At 44.2% G+C, this 18,302-nt stretch overlaps 1 protein-coding gene across 8 annotated transcripts in view; it reads right to left on the bottom strand.

Moving 5' to 3' along the window:
* ETV6 (ETS variant transcription factor 6) overlaps window positions 1-18,302 on the bottom strand; it is a 203,623-nt gene that overhangs the window by 112,556 nt on the left and 72,765 nt on the right. For 3 of the 8 annotated variants that reach the window (XM_084811332.1, XM_084811333.1, XM_084811329.1), the window contains exon 2: window positions 13,379-13,508. The exons of 1 other annotated variant lie outside the window; for it this stretch is intronic. In XM_084811332.1, the coding sequence (XP_084667458.1) occupies window positions 13,379-13,415 (37 nt within the window). In that variant the 5' untranslated portion in view covers window positions 13,416-13,508. Of the gene's footprint in view, window positions 1-13,378; window positions 13,509-15,059; window positions 15,223-15,256; window positions 15,309-18,302 lie in introns of those variants that run through there. 4 more of the 8 variants (XM_084811328.1, XM_084811326.1, XM_084811327.1 and 1 more) reach the window with 3 other exon arrangements.

Here is an 18,302-nt window from a genome sequence, read left to right as displayed (position 1 = left end):
AACTGGTTAAAGAACAGGAAGCCGAGAGGAGTACAAAATTATGTATGGTGTGGATAATATGGATAGGGAGACATTTTTCTCCCTCTCCCCAAATACTAGAATCTGGGGTCATCCCATGAAGCTGATTGGTGGGAGATTCAGGTCAGATAACAGGACTTCTTCACACAGCACATAGTTAAACTGTGGAATTCGCTACCTCAAGACGTAGTGATGGCCACCAATTTGGATGGCTTTGAAAGGGGGTTCGATAAATTCCTGGAGAATGCTATAAATGGCTACTAGTCCTGATGGCTACGTACCACCTCCAGCACCAGAGGCAGTAAGGCTATGTACACCAGTTGCTGGGGAACATGGGCAGGAGGGTGCTGTTGCACTTGTGTCCTGCTTGTGGGTTCCTGGTTGATAGCTGGTTGGCCACTGCGTAAACACAATGCTGGACTAGATGGACCTTTGGTGTGATTCAGCATGGCTCTTATGTTCTTATCAGATGTGACACTATCTTTGAAAAACTCTCCAAATAACTGCATGACATCACAAAACACACCAGGGAATGCACTGCGATCACGTTAGAGGAACTATGAGAGGGAGTGGTGGACTTGACTCCTCTGACTCAAACAGTCCTTACCTGGCAAGGTTAGGAGATCGAGACTCGAAGGGGCTCCTTTACTTTGAAAAGCGCCAAAGAAGGGAAAATTCTATCACCTGGGGCTTTCTTGCTTCACTAAATTTTTGTGATAGGGAAAGCCACAATCTGAAATTCTTGGTACAGAATTCTTGGACTCTGACTATCAAGTTTTCAAAAAAGGAGAACTACTACTATGACTCCTGTTTTTCAGCAATTAGCTTGCATTAGGTGTGGGCCTCCTATGGGTTAAAGTGAAAGTTCTTAAGAAAAAAAGTAATTAGCAAGTCGTTAGGGAATAAATTATGGCAACTTGAAGACCTGTATGGAGGAAGACAGAATTCTAAGGCATTCTAGCATTCAGTTGCCGGGTTCATACATAACATGTGTGGGTTAAATATAAGTTGTTGAATTATGGCTTGTTGTCACATGCTAACCCTGCCCTATGGTTTAACTCTGGGGTGTTAGCCATGAACAATCCAGGAAGAGAACCCATGGTTTGTTGCTGGGTTGTGAACTCTGGATTGTTCATAGTTACACCATAGTGTACCCACAATTCAACAACAACCCATACTCAACCCGTAGTCCGGGTTGTTGTTATGTGTGAATCAGGTCACTGAATGTTTGTATGCCCCTTATTGCTGGTAGATGGATTTGCTGTACTTGGATGTATATTTCTAATTACATGCCATTGAGGAACACTAGCAGATTGAAGGTGTCCAGCAACTGCGTTTTTTTTTAATAAACTTAGTGGTGACAATTGTTCATAAGAACTGGATCTGAATGTGATAAATTCTATGCTTTATTTCTGACATGATGATGAAGATAAAGATTTTTAAACTGTACTTCATCCAAAGGACCATGTACAAAAAATAATAGGTTAATCCAAAGTTGTTCAGCTTTATTGGCAATGCAATAATTTGCAACATTAATAGAAGTTAAAGTTTAAAGAAGTATGCAAGTATAAAGTGGATTTTATTGTTAATATGTTGCAGCAAAAAGAAAAAGGTTATGAAGTTCCACATTGTATTTATTTCATTTATTATATTTCTATAACACCTAATAGCTGAAGCTCTCTGGATGGTTCACAAATAGAGATGAGGTCATAAAATATAAAAACAGAACATAAAAAAATAAAAACAGCTACAAAATAAAATCAAAGTCAGCAGCAATGTTAAGATCTAAAAAGCATGAACACAGTTTTTAAAAACTGAAGGACTAAAAAGCCTGGAAGAGTAATAAGGTCTTCAGCTGGCACTGAAAAAACCACAAAGTAGGTGCCAGACTAGCATCTTTAGTCAGGGTGTTCCACAACTGGGGTGCCACCACTGAAGAGGCCTTCTCCTTAGTAACCACCGACTTGAACATTTGTATTTTTCAGATGTTTTATGTTTTAATCACAATATATTGTGATTTTGAATAAATGTATTTTATATAATTTTGTGCCCTGACTCCTGAATATATTGAGAAGTGTGTTGGGGAGGGGGGATGTGGCAAGTGGCAGATGGAAGAAAAGTCCATCATCCTCATCCTGCCTGTCAGTTTACCCCTTGAAATTGCTCCACTGTCCTGCTTGCAGTGGTGTGGGGACAGAGCTCCAGGGAATTAGTCAGGTTCATTACCAAAGGTGAGGTCAGTAGGCAGTCCAAACAAAGAGAGTTCCAGCGAAGTGCCGGGGTATCAGGGAATTACTAGGCAGGAGTCTGGGAGCTGGGGCACAGATGTTGTTCCAGCTCTCTGTGTTTAGAATTGAAGACCTTTAAGACTGAGCCTTGAGAGCCCCATACAGAGCACAGCTACAGGCCACCAAGTCACCCCAAAATGGTCTACTCATGAGATGAGTCTTGCTAATGAGTATCCCTTTACTCGTGAGGAGTCCTTATTGCTTGGGTGAGCACTTCTGCATTTGGCATCTGGCTGAGCCTAAATCTTTAGATGCCTGTGCTCCCTGGGGCTAAGTGGCCGCTCGGCATCTGCCTCCAATTCTGAGAGAGGGCTACCTATGTTGTGAGGTGAAGTGTCAATGGCCCTCTCCCCAGAAGGCCCTGATCTGCTTCAAGGTCCCTCAACCCAGGCAGTACCTTCACAATGTTTGGGTTGATGGGCTCCAGGTCGTCCTCCAAAGAGCTCTCCTCCAGAGGGGGCAGGACCTCTGCACCCCGCTTTACTAGTGTTTGGCAATGACCTACATTTGAAGACCCCAGTCGGCCACCATCATGTATAGTTCTGTCTCCCAAGTAGCTAAGATGCACATAAAAAGGGAGAACTGACACAGCCTCAATTGCTGTTCACACTGCAAAGCAGAAAGCTAAAATGTTTTACTAATGTCTTAATTGCGTGGGAGAAAGTAGCTGAAGTACGTGCTTCCCAAATGAGGAGGACTTCCCTATTTGGGGAGGGAGAGGTAAATGGGAAGTCCCAGGAGGTCCAGATGGAGCCTGCTGGCAACCAATTACTTCTACCTACTGCAAAACAAAAAGGGTGACGCTGGTGTTATAAGGTCTTACACAAAAACCTGCACTAACCCCCCTCCCCCTTTTATGTTACTTAGTTCATACAACTTGGCAGGATAAAGAACAGAGTAAATAGAATTACAATGAAAACGAGGGTGGGCAGCAAACCTGTGTTTCTGATCCAAAGCTATCCTCTCCTTAGGCAAACTAAATAAATACATCTCTCTCTCTCTTCATTTTTAAAACTTAAAAAAATGAAGCTATTTATAGCTGCCTTTACTGGAGCTACTTCCTTATCAGGAAGCATGTAGCTGGGAACTGGTGTCTGCTTTCCTTGGAAATTCTTTCCAGACACACAGAAACCCAAAAAGGAAAATTTCCCTTGAAAAATACAGTGGTGTTTTTGTTTCTGTTGGCTTTAAAAAACAGAAGGGGAGAGTGGGGAGGGGGGGCAGCGTTTTATACTACGTTGTAGTTCTCCAAAAGGAGTACACATTATGAACAAACCCCCGAGAAAACATTAAATTCATCTTTAAAAAAACCAAAAACAAGTCAAGACTGTTCCAGGCTCTCATTTTCAAATCAATGGGACCTTTGGCTGGATTATTGCTACGACATGGTTGGCATCATATTTACCTGTACGACAGAGTTTAAGAACGTTTTATGAAAAACTAAATCAACAGCAGCTTAACTGTAGATATTTCTGGGAACAAAATTTATATCTCAGGTCTTTTTTTAATGTCCCACGCAGGCAACTTTTCTTCCCCCTTCCTTTGTCTGATATGCATGTCTTGTTTTCTTTCTCTCAAATGCATCAAGTGGGGTTTATTCCAGAATTTATGTTCCAAATAAAACATTTGTGTAGTTTTAAAGATGAAGGCCTTTTTGTCTCCTTCTTGTGTTCTTTAATTCTGCAGGTATCTTGTACTGTGGGATGGAAATGGCCGATTGGAGGCCTGTTAGCCAGCCCCCCCACACACACACACAATTTCATCCGGCCTTTTCTGATGGCTCTACCACGGCTTATTTAAAAATCGAGTAAATATGGTTTGAATAAATTACTGCTTCGTTTCTTCACAAATGCTACTATGAGCAATGTGCCTGTGCATATCACATATCTATGTTTTATTTATCTATATGCCACCCTTTATTTCAACATATGGGCTGGGATTTGGCTCATGTATGTATGACTACTTTAGGCAGAAATTAGAAGAATGCAATAATTGCTAGCTTCCCATTTTTTTAAATGGCTTTTTACTACTCTCTACAATTACTTAAAATATACACAAAAAGGTGGTGGTGGAATATAATCACTGCGCCAGCAGGCTCAGTCTAGGCGTTAGCACACAATCCAGCAATATAATCCAAAACTATTGAAGAACATAAATCCAACAAAACTAAAACAATGCCATGTAGACAAAAAGTCTGATGCCATGTAGACAAAAAGCAGCCAGTTTTCAGGTGCAGACTCAGACTGTCTTAGGCTCCCCGGCGAAGAGATCAACTCCTCAGTCAGAATGGTAAAGCTCCTTTGACTTCTCTGGGCAAAACTAGCCATGGTAGGGGCAGACAGGCAGATTGTTTTTAATTCCTGTGTCAGTCCTGCTCATGTATAACATGTGTGTCTGAGTGTAGAGCATCCAATTTTTATTTTTTACATTGAAATGATTCTGTAGATAAAAGGAGCTGATCTTGTCCCTCTTCTTCACTTTAACTCTCCAAAGTTCATTGCATCAGGAACTTTTTTCTGCTAGCCAGGCTTAGACAACAGAAATGAGCTGGGCTGAGAGAAGAGTGCCTGAAGTGGCAGCACTAGGGGAGATAAGGCGACAGTGGGCTTGGGGGGGTTGCGAGTGGCGCTCTACTCACTTCACCCACATTCCCCTTCTGATGTGCCACTTTATACATGAACAGGACAGATGAGTAAGCGAATGTAGCTGCCTTTTCTCTAGCTTGACCCTCAGGAGTCCAGCTTCCGAAAGCCACAGACAATCTGATTCAAGCCCAGGGCTGTCACATGGATCTGGGGGACCAAGCCATGGCCCCATCCCCAACATTGCACACCCTGCTGGAACAGCCTCTTCAACATATACACATTCAGGATGATACATGCAAGCACTCTGTGTGACAAGGATACCCAATTAGCATCTATGCATATTCAGCCACTCGTGCCACTTTGCCGACATTTGAGGCAAACATGTAGCATTAGATACGGGGCAAACAGCGTGGCCTAAATCCCCCTTATCCTCACAATAGCTCTGCGCATGGATAATGCCTGAATAGGGCTTATAACTTCCCTCAACTGGTTCAAAATTTAACTTGGCCTCCATTCCCTTGAATAGAACATCTGTAAGTAAGGTCTCACCCACAATATCTTTAACATACTGTATATTAATTTAAGCCTAATAACGTCATATGCATGTTAGTGTAATTTCTCATGAACATTCTGAAAAGCAAGAGACCACTGCGAGTCTCCTTCTAGAAGGGACCTTTCAAAAAGCACATTCATCCCACACCCCACGCATACAAATGCACCATACCTGTGCAGTCCTTACTTTAATTAGTTTTATTATAGATCCTTACCATCTGTATGTGTGTGTGGGCAGGGCGTGTGCGTGCAAACTAAGTTCTAGTCCCAGACAAGCACTGGAGAAGAGTGTCCCCTAAGAATATAGAAGCTGGTCTTGGTAGGAATTAAAACATCTGATTCACCTTGTGAAATTGCTCCTTCCACCCTTCTTTCTTTCGCTGTCACTAGAAGGAATAACATACCCAAAATATTAAGTGAAAGAATGGGGGTAATTAATAGATCTGCAGTTTTGAACGCTTACCTTTAGCACTAAGAACAGGGATGGGGGAAAGACTTCTTGAAAACCATCTGTCTTATTCCCTTGGGAAGACTAGGACAGTTCGGGCAAGGGGGCCTAGAGGGGCCAGCCCCATTCAAAAATATTCTAAGGTCCTTTCCTGAGTTTTCAATCTTGGCTTTTAAAGCAATTCTCTAGCCCTTTTACTTACAAAGGTATAAAAAGAAACATGCAGGCAGTAAACTAAAATATGTCTCAGTGTTCTTCCAGACAGACATACTACCAATCAAAAGACATTGTGCAGCTATGCCATCTTTTTCTCCTTAACGGGGTGTGTGTGTGTAAAGACAGAAACAGCAATGGGAAAACACAGGAGGGTTACCAATGGAAGATAAAAACATCTGGACCTCTGTACAATTGTGTGAATGAGGCAGGGTGATTTCACAATAAAACCTTGTCTGAAAGTACCCACGCCGTGCTAGACCTAAAATCACATAAAAATAGCGGAAGCACCATCAGTAAGAAGCAAATCTACTCTATGAGCGCTTGTATTTATATTTTTGCTGTTTTGAATTGACAGTGATTTCCCTTTACCATCATCACTACTGCAAAGTTTTTGTTATGGGACTAGAACAGTTTTTCCCTGTTTCTGTTCCTTTCACCTGATCCTTGTCAGCATAGGATCATTATGATGAATTCTGAGGAAAACAGTAAAAGTTCATTTGCACAGAACATATCTCATATAACTGATGCTTTTCTTTGCAGTCCTTCTCACCGTACTGCTAATTGGCATATATAAACTTTAGTGACACATTTTTTCCCTTTTACACAGGGGAAAATTAAAAGCCAATAGGAAAGAAATCACCTGCTTCTTACAAATAAGCCAGTCATCATGCTAACTGAAAGTAGGTCTTTGACTTTGGTCTGCACGTCAGCTCCTTTCAGAGCCATGCGTCCCCTTCACCCACGTACAGGAAAACTGGAAGTAGGCTGTGTTGGATGGAAACAACAAGACTTTCTTCCTAGTTGCTTTCTGCTTGCCCTAGAATGGGTTGTTTGCTTCTTACTTTTCCCATGGGCTTGGCAAGTGCAACTGAAGTAGGGCAGCAAGGGCGACTAGTAGCTGGCCATATAGGACTATTCTACACATTATTCTGCAAAAACCCAGATTTGCCACGAAGTCGACACTCTACAGGGAGCTTCATCCAATCCTTGCTCTCTGATAAATGTACAATAGCCATCTGTTTGATACACATCTTCTCAACCACAGTTCCATCTCATTCATATGTTATATTTTTAGGCATATGCTTAAAAAATCTCAGGTGTATATCTAAAACAAATCATGTGTGGAGCTGCCCAGTACCCCTTGAGTCCCAAAAGTCTTGAACTGGCAAACTACGTCCCATTATTTTTATTTTTGCTATCTGACTAATTCAATTACTGCAGGCCTGTAAACAATAATGCAACATGTCTCCTGTGGTGCATAAGAAGTGCCATTAGCCATTCATGGGAAATTTTTGTAAAATGGAAGAGAGCTTGTTATTTTTCCATTCAAGCCTTCAGTGTGCCACAAATGGCTATCATAGGCAGATGGGCTATCTGAATATTTTGTGGACTAGTAACTTTGGTTACTTTGGTTACATAGTCAACAAAAGGGTGGGAAAAGCAGTACTGGGGTACAATCTTAAAAATGATAGAATGATCTCAGTACGAATCCAAGGCAAACCATTCAACATCACAGTCATTCAAGTCTATGCCCCAACCACTGAGGCCGAAGAAGCTGAGGTTGATCGGTTCTATGAAGACCTACAACACCTTCTAGAACTAACACCAAAAAAAGATGTCCTCTTCATCATAGGGGATTGGAATGCTAAAGTAGGAAGTCAAGAAATCACCGGGATAACAGGCAAGCATGGCCTTGGTGTACAAAATGAAGCAGGACAAAAGCTAATAGAGTTTTGCCAAGAGAACATGCTGATCATAGCAAACACTCTTTTCCAACAGCACAAGAGGCGACTCTACACATGGACGTCACCAGATGGTCAATATCGAAATCAGATTGATTATGTCCTTTGCAGCCAAAGATGGAGAAGCTCCATACAGTCAGTAAAAACAAGACCTGGAGCTGACTGTGGCTCAGATCATGAGCTGCTTCTTGCAAAATTTCGGCTTAAATTGAAGAACGTAGGGAAAGCCACTAAACCTTTCAGGTATGACCTAAATCATATCCCTGATGAATATACAGTGGAGGTGAGGAATAGATTTCAGGGATTAGACCTGATAGACAGAGTGCCTGAGGAACTATGGACGGAGGTCCATAACATTGTTCAGGAGGCAGCAACGAAATCCGTCCCAAAGAAAAAGAAATGCAAGAAAGCCAAGTGGCTGTCTGATGAGGCTTTACAAGTAGCTCACGAAAGAAGGGAAGCGAAAAGCAAAGGAGAAAGGGGAAGATATACCCAACTGAATGCAGAGTTCCAGAGAATAGCAAGGAGAGACAAGAAGGCCTTCTTAAATGAACAATGCAAAGAAATCGAGGAAAACAACAGAATGGGAAAGACTAGAGATCTCTTCAAGAAAATTGGAGATCTCAAGGGAACGTTTTGTGCAAAGACGGGCATGATAAAGGACAAAGAAGGCAGGGACATAACAGAAGCAGATGAGATTAAGAAGAGGTGGCAAGAATACACAGAAGAACTATACAGGAAAGATCTGAATGTCCCTGATAGCCATGATAATGCGGTCACTGAACTTGAGCCGGACATCCTCGAGAGTGAAGTCAAGTGGGCCTTAGGAAGCATTAGTAACAACAAAGCTAGCGGAGATGACAGTATTCCAGCCGAGCTATTTAAAATCCTAAAAGATGATGCTGTTAAAGTGCTGCATTCAATATGCCAACAAATCTGGAACACTCAACAGTGGCCACAAGACTGGAAAAGGTCAGTTTACATTCCAATTCCAAAGAAGGGCAACGCCAAAGAGTGTTCAAACTACCGCACAATTGCGCTCATTTCACATGCCAGTAAGGTGATGCTCAAAATCCTACAAGCTAGGCTTCAGCAGTATGCGAACCGAGAACTACCGGAAGTACAAGCTGGGTTTCGAAGAGGCAGAGGAACTAGAGATCAAATCGCCAACATTCGCTGCATCATGGAGAAAGCAAGAGAATTCCAGAAAAACGTCTATTTCTGCTTCATTGACTACGCTAAAGCCTTTGATTGTGTGGATCACAACAAACTGTGGCAAATTCTTAAAGTGATGGGAGTACCAGACCACCTTACCTGTCTCCTGAGAAACCTGTACGAGGGTCAAGAAGCAACAGTAAGAACCAGACATGGAACAACCGATTGGTTCAAAATTGGGAAAGAAGTACGACAAGGCTGCATATTGTCACCCTGCTTATTTAACTTATATGCAGAGTACATCATGAGAAATGCCGGGTTGGATGAATCAGAGGTCGGAATTAAGATTGCCGGGAGAATGATCAACAACCTCCGATATGCAGACGATACCACCCTAATGGCAGAAAGCGAAGAGGATCTCAAGAGCCTCTTGTTGAGGGTGAAAGAGGAGAGTGCAAAAGCTGGTTTGAAACTCAACATTAAAAAAACTAAGATCATGTCATCTGGCCCTATCACTTCCTGGCATATAGAAGGGGAAGAAATGGAAGCAGTGACAGATTTTACTTTCGTGGGCTCCAAGATCACCGCAGACGGTGACTGTAACCATGAAATTAAAAGACGCTTGCTCCTTGGGAGGAAAGCTATGGCAAACCTAGACAGCATAGTAAGAAGCAGAGACATCACCTTGCCGACAAAGGTCCGTCTAATCAAAGCTATGGTTTTCCCAGTAGTAATGTATGGCTGTGAGAGCTGGACTATAAGGAAGCCTGAACGCCGAAGAATTGATGCTTTCGAACTGTGGTGCTGGAGAAGACTCTTACGAGTGCCCTGGACTGCAAGGAGGTCAAATCAGTCCATCCTAAAGGAAATCAACCCTGAGTGCTCATTGGAAGGACAGATAATGAAGCTGAAGCTCCAATATTTTGGCCACCTAATGCGAAGAGAAAACTCCCTGGAAAAGACCCTGATGCTGGGAAAGACTGAAGGCAAAAGGAGAAGGGTCGGCAGAGGATGAGATGGCTAGATAGCATCACGGATGCAATGAATATGAACTTGAGCACGCTCCGGGAGAGAGCGCAGGACAGGAAGGCCTGGCGTGCTATGGTCCATGGGGTCAGGAAGAGTCGGACACGACTGAACGACTGAACAACAACAACAACAACTTTGGTTGGTTTGTTTACAAAGTGGTTGCAAAGGATGCAAGTTAGCATGTTTAAAGACTCGGCCACAGAACAGTCTACTATCAGCTTCTGCTGCGAGGGTACGTTGAACTGGTTTGATGAATGAGTAACCTGACTGGCTGAGGCTGCCTGCTTTATTGCTCAGCCATTGTCAGAAAGCACTGAAGCTCATCATCTAAAGGCTGCAGCCAGACAACCAACTCCATCTTTCTGACCCACAGAAATTGCCCTTCATCAAAACCAGGCAGGCAGGGCCAGTTCCAGGTTTGGGAGAGAGGAACCTCCACCACATGCCGTGTGCGTGCCTCCCATCACCCTCCTCGCCCCTCTCCCCAACCACCCAGAGTGAGTGGATGTCCCTGGCAGAAGTAGCCACTGCCGACTCTGAACACTCGGCTGCCTGCTCCGCACACTCGGCTGCCTGCTCCCTGTGGGCAGTACCAAAGGGGACTGGGTCCAGGACCAGCAGGGATTGGGCCCAGAATGCCATGTTGCTGCTGCCCAATCAGTCTTCGTTGTTGGTTGCTGGTGGGCCCTCCTGAGCCACTGGGCCCTGAGCAGCTGCCCAGGGTGCCAATGCTGAGACCAAGGCCGAAGTACCAATGCATCCTAGTCCATCCTCACATTTTATACTACAGTAAGTCTGCTGACCGCATTCTCTGGATCCACAACCCTTTCAGGCACAGGATCCCTGGCTGTGACAGCCCCTCTGCGCTGTGTCCCTCCTCCCAACAACATGTCCGCCAAGTCCTCTTTACACGCCCGGCAAGGGCTAAACCAACCATACAATCCTGGGCTGCTTCAAACTTTATGTGGCAGCTGGTTCCACCAGGGCACACTGCAGTGAACACAAAATGTGAAGGGCAGATGCACATCCCGAAGCACTTGACGCAAAGCTGGAGCCATGACAGGCCGCAGCCCCTGGCTTTTGTGCACTTCCGGGGCCTACAGAAATAAAATATGTAGGACTCTACATGAGGTGTAATGAAAAACAGTAATAAAAATAAATACAAATACTAGTTCAGCCTTGCAAATGTGCACAAACGTTACTCGTTGACAAAAGCAAAAAACACTAGCCTGTTTGCCAGCCCACACAAACTAACGTATGCTGTTTTTGCCGCACTGACCTCCTGGAAGAACAAAGAACGAACACTTTTGCAAGTCACCAGAAATTACAGGCCTGGTCATTTGAAACCACTAGCAGCTCACAACAAGCGAGGGGTTGGTTGTAAGTTGGTACCAGCTGCAGCGCAGAGCTCTAATTCATTATATTAACCAGGAAAACCAACTTAGAGTGCAACCCAACAAACACTTACTGGGAACTGTGGGACTTACGTCTTAACAGACATGCATAGGATGGCACAGTTATTTATAAGAAAAACCCAAAGCAATTGCATTTAGAAAGTCAACAGCAACAGAAAATGGATTCCTCTGAATATGCTTGATTTAGGAAAGCTTTAAATCACAGCTGGGCAACTTGTAGGCCGAACACCCTAGGCAATTCTTCCACCTACAGTCTAGGGATGGATTCTTCTCTGCTCTCACCTGCAAAGGTTTTCTTATTACTCTCCAATTTGAAACCAGCAAGCCCCCTTACTCTCACTTTGAACGTCTCCTAGATCCCCTTCACTAGAAAAGACTAGATCACAGCAGCAACTGTGTCAAGAAAACAAACACAACATATAAAACTACAGCTGAGTAATAACAGTAGGTAGTAAATGATTTTCAGCATGTTGTTACAGTACACAAGAATGAAAGAAAGAACTCCAGTTATGAGTTACAATATTTAGTAGTTAAGGGCCTGGGAATAGAGAGCAAAACTGGATTCTACCCCATCCTTTCTCCCTCCTCAGAAACCAATTCAGACAGGCTCGCCTGTGATGTGGCAAGACATTCTGTGCTTCTAAGGGAAACGTTTGGCTTACCTGTTTCTGGCAAACACTACAAAGTGCCCTCATACTTTTTGGCCATTTCAAAGCAGCATTCGCCCCAGGGTATTACACACATCACATGAGAAAACAATGATATATGGTAAGGCCATCTTGTACAATAGCACAAAGACACTGACATTTTGGCAGCTTTCCCCCACATGGCTGATACAGGGGTGGGGGACCAGTTTCAGGGCATCATTAGAGATAATGAGCTTGTGTTAAAATAAAGTTAAGAGGGGCACGGAAGGGAACAAGAGGAAATCTAGAAATCAAATAACCCAGCAAATTAAAAACACTGTACTAAGGAGGTGCATTAATGAAGTTAGTTAAGGGCTACCTTTCACTCCTGCGACTTCTCCCATCCCTGCAGCACTGCACAGATGACATTTGTACTTGTAAGATCTCTGTTCCCACATTAAGAAACACTGCCTAGTCAGTGCTAAACTCTCTATCTACTTCCTGTATGCTGCTTTTATTTACTCTGCAATAGTTTGCCCTATAGTGATTTTAACATACATAAGGGTGTTTGCTCATTTGGTTAAAAATAAAATGAAGTCACATAAAAAGATCTTGCCGACAGCTCAATATGAACCTTACCAGTTGCACCATATGGAATCGCAGGTTGTGCCATACCGTGCTTTAGCATTCATGCACGTCATTTAAATGCAAATGCACCCAGAGTCAAGATGCAGCCCCAAATTCAACTTCTAAATGCCCTGGGAGGGGCTTGAATAACAGCAATGCTCGGAAGTTATATTAACCATTTTAAAGCCATCTCTAATAAACAAAATAGGGATAAAATAGGGACAATGAAATATTGGGGCTGGTCATGGTAAGTATATGCTCTATCTGCACAGAATAATCTCCAAAGCTCATTGCTAGTACCAGTGAGCCATTGGTGGTGGTGAAGAAAATACAGGAGATGGCACCACGTGACCAGTTCAGGAACCATTTCTGACTAGCGCAGGAAACAAACCCACTGGAGATACAAAATCCAGTGTACATCTGTCAGTGAGGATCAGCTTCACTTGGAGGACTGGGGGGATTCTGCATCCTCAAGAGATCTCTGTCACATGACAAAAAAGAGCCAAACTGTATAGTGAAAAGGGAACAAATCCGCATGGCATTTGTGAGGAAAGTTCTATTTGTAGCTTTTAAAAAAATCAAACAACAAAAAGAGGGGAGCCGCTACATAGTAGGCCCCATACCAATCCTTCCTTCCAACACCAATCTTCTCAAAATACCATTACTGGAACACTCACGTAGGTGGGCTGGGAGTCTGATGGCATCTTCCTCCATCCTGATGGCTCGAGGCAGTGGGACATGTAGTGGCGATGAGGAAGTGTAATTTGGTACCGGGCTCACTGGAGGGGTGTATGAAATCCTTTCCTGCTGTGATGGAAAGGGGGAAAAAGGGGGAAAGACAATGTGAACTTTGGGGGGGAAAGGTGAGAAAGCAACGAAAACAAGAACTATCTGAAGAAAGAGGATTCCATGACAGAGAACCACAGTCAGATAACAACAGCTAAGTCTGCTTTTGGCACAACACAGTCCATAAACTCTGTGTACAGGACTGCTGTCTTAGTTGACGAATCTTAAACTAATTTTAGTTCTACTGGTTTTAGGTTGGGCTAAACAACGGAAGCACTATGGAGACCAGAAACTATGGAGCAGGTTAGGGCAGAGAAAGTAACTTGCCTAAGTAAGACTGTGGCTAAAGTGACACTTGAACGGGGAACATTACAGGTGACATACTTAGCCATTATACTGTACCAGCTCTTGTGCCTTTCAATATCCAAAAAGGCACCTATGTTGATGTTTTGGTAACATGCACATTTATTAAAATTTGTCAAGGGCTCCTTGGAGGGCTCTCTCAGTCTGATCCAGTAGCCAAGTCCAGATGCAGACAAAGGGATTCTTTTCAAAGCTTTATTCTTCTCTTACAACTCTACAGGTAGCAACTAGATCTGAGCAGCAGCATCCCTATGCCCTAAGTTGGAACAGTTGGTCCCTGTTTGAAAAGCAATTACTGGCAGACCCCTGAATATAAGGACTAGGGAGAATCCTTCCCCTTTTCCCTTGGATCCTCTGGGCGCAACCGTTCTTTGAGCGCCAACCGGGCGCTACGCCTCCTTTCCGCGCTCTCCATTTGGCGCCGCTCTCTGCGTCTGCGCCGCGCATCCAACCAGTCTGCTATCGGTGCTGGGTCACTCCCTGGACTGCTTTCTAATCTAGGAATGTGGGTGGGAGGAAACTCTGTCAGCTGCGGGCCCTGGGAAAAAGGGGCGTGCTCCTCTCCCAGGAGCGACTGCTCTTCCTCCGAATCAGAACTACTCTGGGATTCTATGGGCTCAGTGTCCACCCTGACAAAATTTAACATTGGGGAATATTTATTTTATTTATTAATAATATTTCTGTACTGCTTAATATAATATAATCTCTAAGCAGTTTACATATAAATGTTAAAAAGCACTATTTAAATACAGTATTAAAACACTTTCAACAGCAATAACAATAAAAAGCAATACAAAAAACAGTAAGATGGAGAAGAAAATGATTAACTGCAGTTAATTACAAGCCAGAGAAAGTCTGGGTGAACAAGTGCATTTCCAGGAGGTGTTTGAAACACACCACATTTTCTGCCTCCCAAACTGCACACGGGTGGGTGCCGCCACCGAGAAGGCCCACCTTCGAGAGACTGCACGGCGACACTCTGTTGGTCACAGAACGACCAGCAAGGCCTCTTCCAGAGATCTTAAAGGGCGGCTGGATATATATACAGGGGAAGGCTGCCTGCTAGGTATGACATGTGTTACCTCTGTTCATAGCCTGCCATTTCTATCCCCTCTAGCTTTCTCTGCTTCCTTTAGAATCCCTGGTGGCTAGGGATGCTGGAGAAATTCGAGACGGATTAAAAGGAGCTCGGATTTCTAAGAATCCAACCTGCGGAATCCGCTGTGGAGTGATCCCCTCAGGCCCTGTGGAGTCCATGGACTTTCGGATGATTTTTTTTACGTTCCTGAAATTTACGCATCTAAATCCGTAGAAAAATACATAAGTTTCTGCTGAGGAAACGTAGAATGGAATAGGGGACAATACACTAAATGTTACGTACTGGGGTAAATTATGTAAATACTTACGTAATCATTTCCGTATTTTTCCGCATGACGAAAAAAAATTTTTTGCATCCGTCTGTGGGCAGATGACAGAACGAAAGGCACCTGACAATCCGCAGAATGCAGACGGAGCGGATTTTACACAGTCTGTACATCCCTACTGGTGGCACTGACGTCTCATAGCCAAGCTTTAGCCCATCATATCCGATGACAGGGGAGGGGATTTCAATTCTTTTCCCAGCTCCACTTCCCTACTCCTTACCCTCTCATCTGTCTCTGAGGCCACTGCTTCTGGCAGAGCTAGGGGCAGGTCCAAGTCGCAACCCTTATCACAGTGTCCAGAATAAACTTTGAGGGATCAACTTTGTCTCCCTCAAATATACCCCAGACTCTGACCGATCTACTCTGTGTCATAACATTCCATAGGAACCACTGACAATCACCGGCAATCACGCTAACACTGAGCTACGAAGTCCTGACCTGTGTTTCATTTCTTGATCACCCTAGAGTGTGACAGAATGCTAGGAACTGTTTTTACATAAATAATACTTGTTTGCTAATACACAATTTCATTTATCTTTAGAAATCTTCTACAACAACACTGCATAATTAGTTTCATGGCACGAGCACCACAGGTCTCTACGTTTATTTTTCTCTATTTTATATAAAACTCTGCAGCATTTACTTCTGAAGCTATCTAAAATATCTGAAGAGCTTTAAATGTGCAACAATATATCAAACCTCCAGCTTGCTGGAGAAGAAGGGCCATAGCTCAGTGTGAGAGAGCACAGGCTTGGCATGCAGACGGTCCCAGGTTCGATCCCCAGCTTCTCCTAGTAGGGTGAATTCTGCCTGAAACCCCGGAGACCTGCTGCCAGTCAGTGTCGACAACACTGGGCTAGATGGGCCGATGGTCTGACTCAGCATAAAGCAGCTTCCTAAGAGCAGGGAAGTTGCTGGGAGTGTCTGCCTGGGACCTCGAGGAAGAGAGTGGAATGAGCTGATGACAAGCGCTGAAAGTTTGTTTCTGCCCCACTTTCTGCACTTATATCAAGCCTGCAGCTTGCTGGAGGTATGAGCTTGCAGTGTGAGCTAAAGGGCTTTTGCCTTGTGGCTCTTCCCCTGTGGATCGAGGCCAGGAACACTGCTGCTGCTTGCCCTTCAACAGCACAAGGTTTTGATAATTCGGCAGCCAGGTCAGCTAGGGAGATGTGAGGCCTGTGAACACCATCTGGGCTCCGTTCCTCATTCCTGCTATGCTAAAGCCAGTATTATTCCACGGGTGGCTGAATCAACCCAGCCAGCCAGGGAGCTACCACCACACTGGCGACATCTGGCCAGAAGGCCTGAGTGTGTGGTGTTTTTTGTTTGCTGGTTGCTTGACTTGGTTTTAGCGGGGATATTCTTCGCTAGCGATGGTGTGGTGGGTTTCAATATGTGCGTGGGAGATGCTGTGGGTAATCCAGGAAGTGGTGCGCATGCCCTATCAGGGTGGTTATGGGCAGGGAGGGGTATGACGTTGGGGGGTTAACAAGCCCATTGCGGAGAAGGGAGATCAGTCATCTTATATCTGTTCCCTCTTCCAGTCCTGTCCCCGTCCCCCAACAGGATGGTCTCTGGTTGCTCTACCAACCTGCCCTCGGGCCTTGTGGTACTGCTGCTAAGTGCTAAGTCAGTCCAGAATAAGGTCTCACTCAACCATGATTTAATTGTGGATGAAGGGACTGGCCTGGCTTCTATAACTGAGACCTGGGTGGGCAAAGAGGGGGGAGTTAGTCTCACCCAGCTATGTCCACCTGGGTATCTGCTACTGCGTCAGCACAGACTCAAGAGTTGGGGAGGGGGCACTGCTGTTGTCTATAGGGATCCCATCTCTGTCTCCAGGCTTCCTGTCTGCCTGAGTGCTGATTTTGAGTGTATGTATCTAGTGCTGGGAACCTGGGACAGATTCTGACAGAGATCGCCTGGGCTTGGTGCTGGGGACTCCCAGGATGATTGTCCTGGGGGACCTCAATATCTATGCTGAGGCTGTCCGATCTGGTGCAGCTCAGGACTTTGTAGACACCATAACAACCATGAGGCTGTCCCAACATGTCACTGGCCCAACACATGCAGCAGGTCACCCTCTGGATTTGGTTTTCTCAGGTGGGCAGGAAGATGGAGATCCAAAAGTGGCGGATACAACACCTACCCCTTTGTATTCTACCCTTTTGTAGGACCTTTAAAGCCATAAACAGCTTGGGAGCAGAGTGTCTAAATGCATGTCTCCCACATATACCTGCTAGGACCCTTAGGTTATCTTCAGAGGCCCCGCTCCAGGTGCTCCCACCAAATGAAGCCAGGCAGGAGGCTACAAGCGAGAGGGCCTTCTCAGTGGTGGCACCCCACTTATGGAATAAACTCCCCAAAGAGGTTCATCTGGGACCTATGTTGTTATCTTTTGGGTGCTAGGCAAAGACCTTTCCTTTTTCCCAGGCGTTTTAGAGACCTAGTTCTAGATTATTATGGCTATTACACTTATTATTATGGTTATTTTATTGATTACTGTGCTGTGGATTGTTTTGTATTATATTCTATTTTATTCTTTTAAATATTTGTATTGTATTTTATGTTTTAACTGTGTTTTAAAATAGTGTGTTATTTTTTTAACTGGTTGTAATCCGCCCAGAGAACATTAGTTATTGGGCGGATTAGAAATGTACTAAATAAATAAACAAAACCAACACAGCAAAGCAGCCTTTGCCTTACTGCACAACGATGTCTGTCCAACAAAAGGCACTAAAGTCAGTCAGCATCCTGAGAATTGTAACTTTTTCAAAACACCACCACCACAGCATTAGAACCCTATTCCTATATCCTGTATTTGCAGAGAGGAGTTGCAAATATGTGAGCAACACCTAGTGACGTTGGCCTTCAGAACCCTCCATATCACTCCGCTATGGCCTGGTTCAGATACCCTCAAGATATGGCCTGGTTCAGACACCCTATTGGCCCTCAAGATTTGTCTGCAGGAGCCACACATAACTATGTTAGGCATCTGTGGCCTGAGATGGGGACGGAGGAGCGGGGA

This window comes from Heloderma suspectum, chromosome 7, assembly GCF_057233095.1.
Source record: "Heloderma suspectum isolate Gila_16-S chromosome 7, 16-S_ref, whole genome shotgun sequence".
NCBI classification, from domain to species: domain Eukaryota; kingdom Metazoa; phylum Chordata; class Lepidosauria; order Squamata; family Helodermatidae; genus Heloderma; species Heloderma suspectum.
Note: the sequence above shows the minus strand (reverse complement) of the source record. Positions and strands in the feature narration are given on the sequence as shown.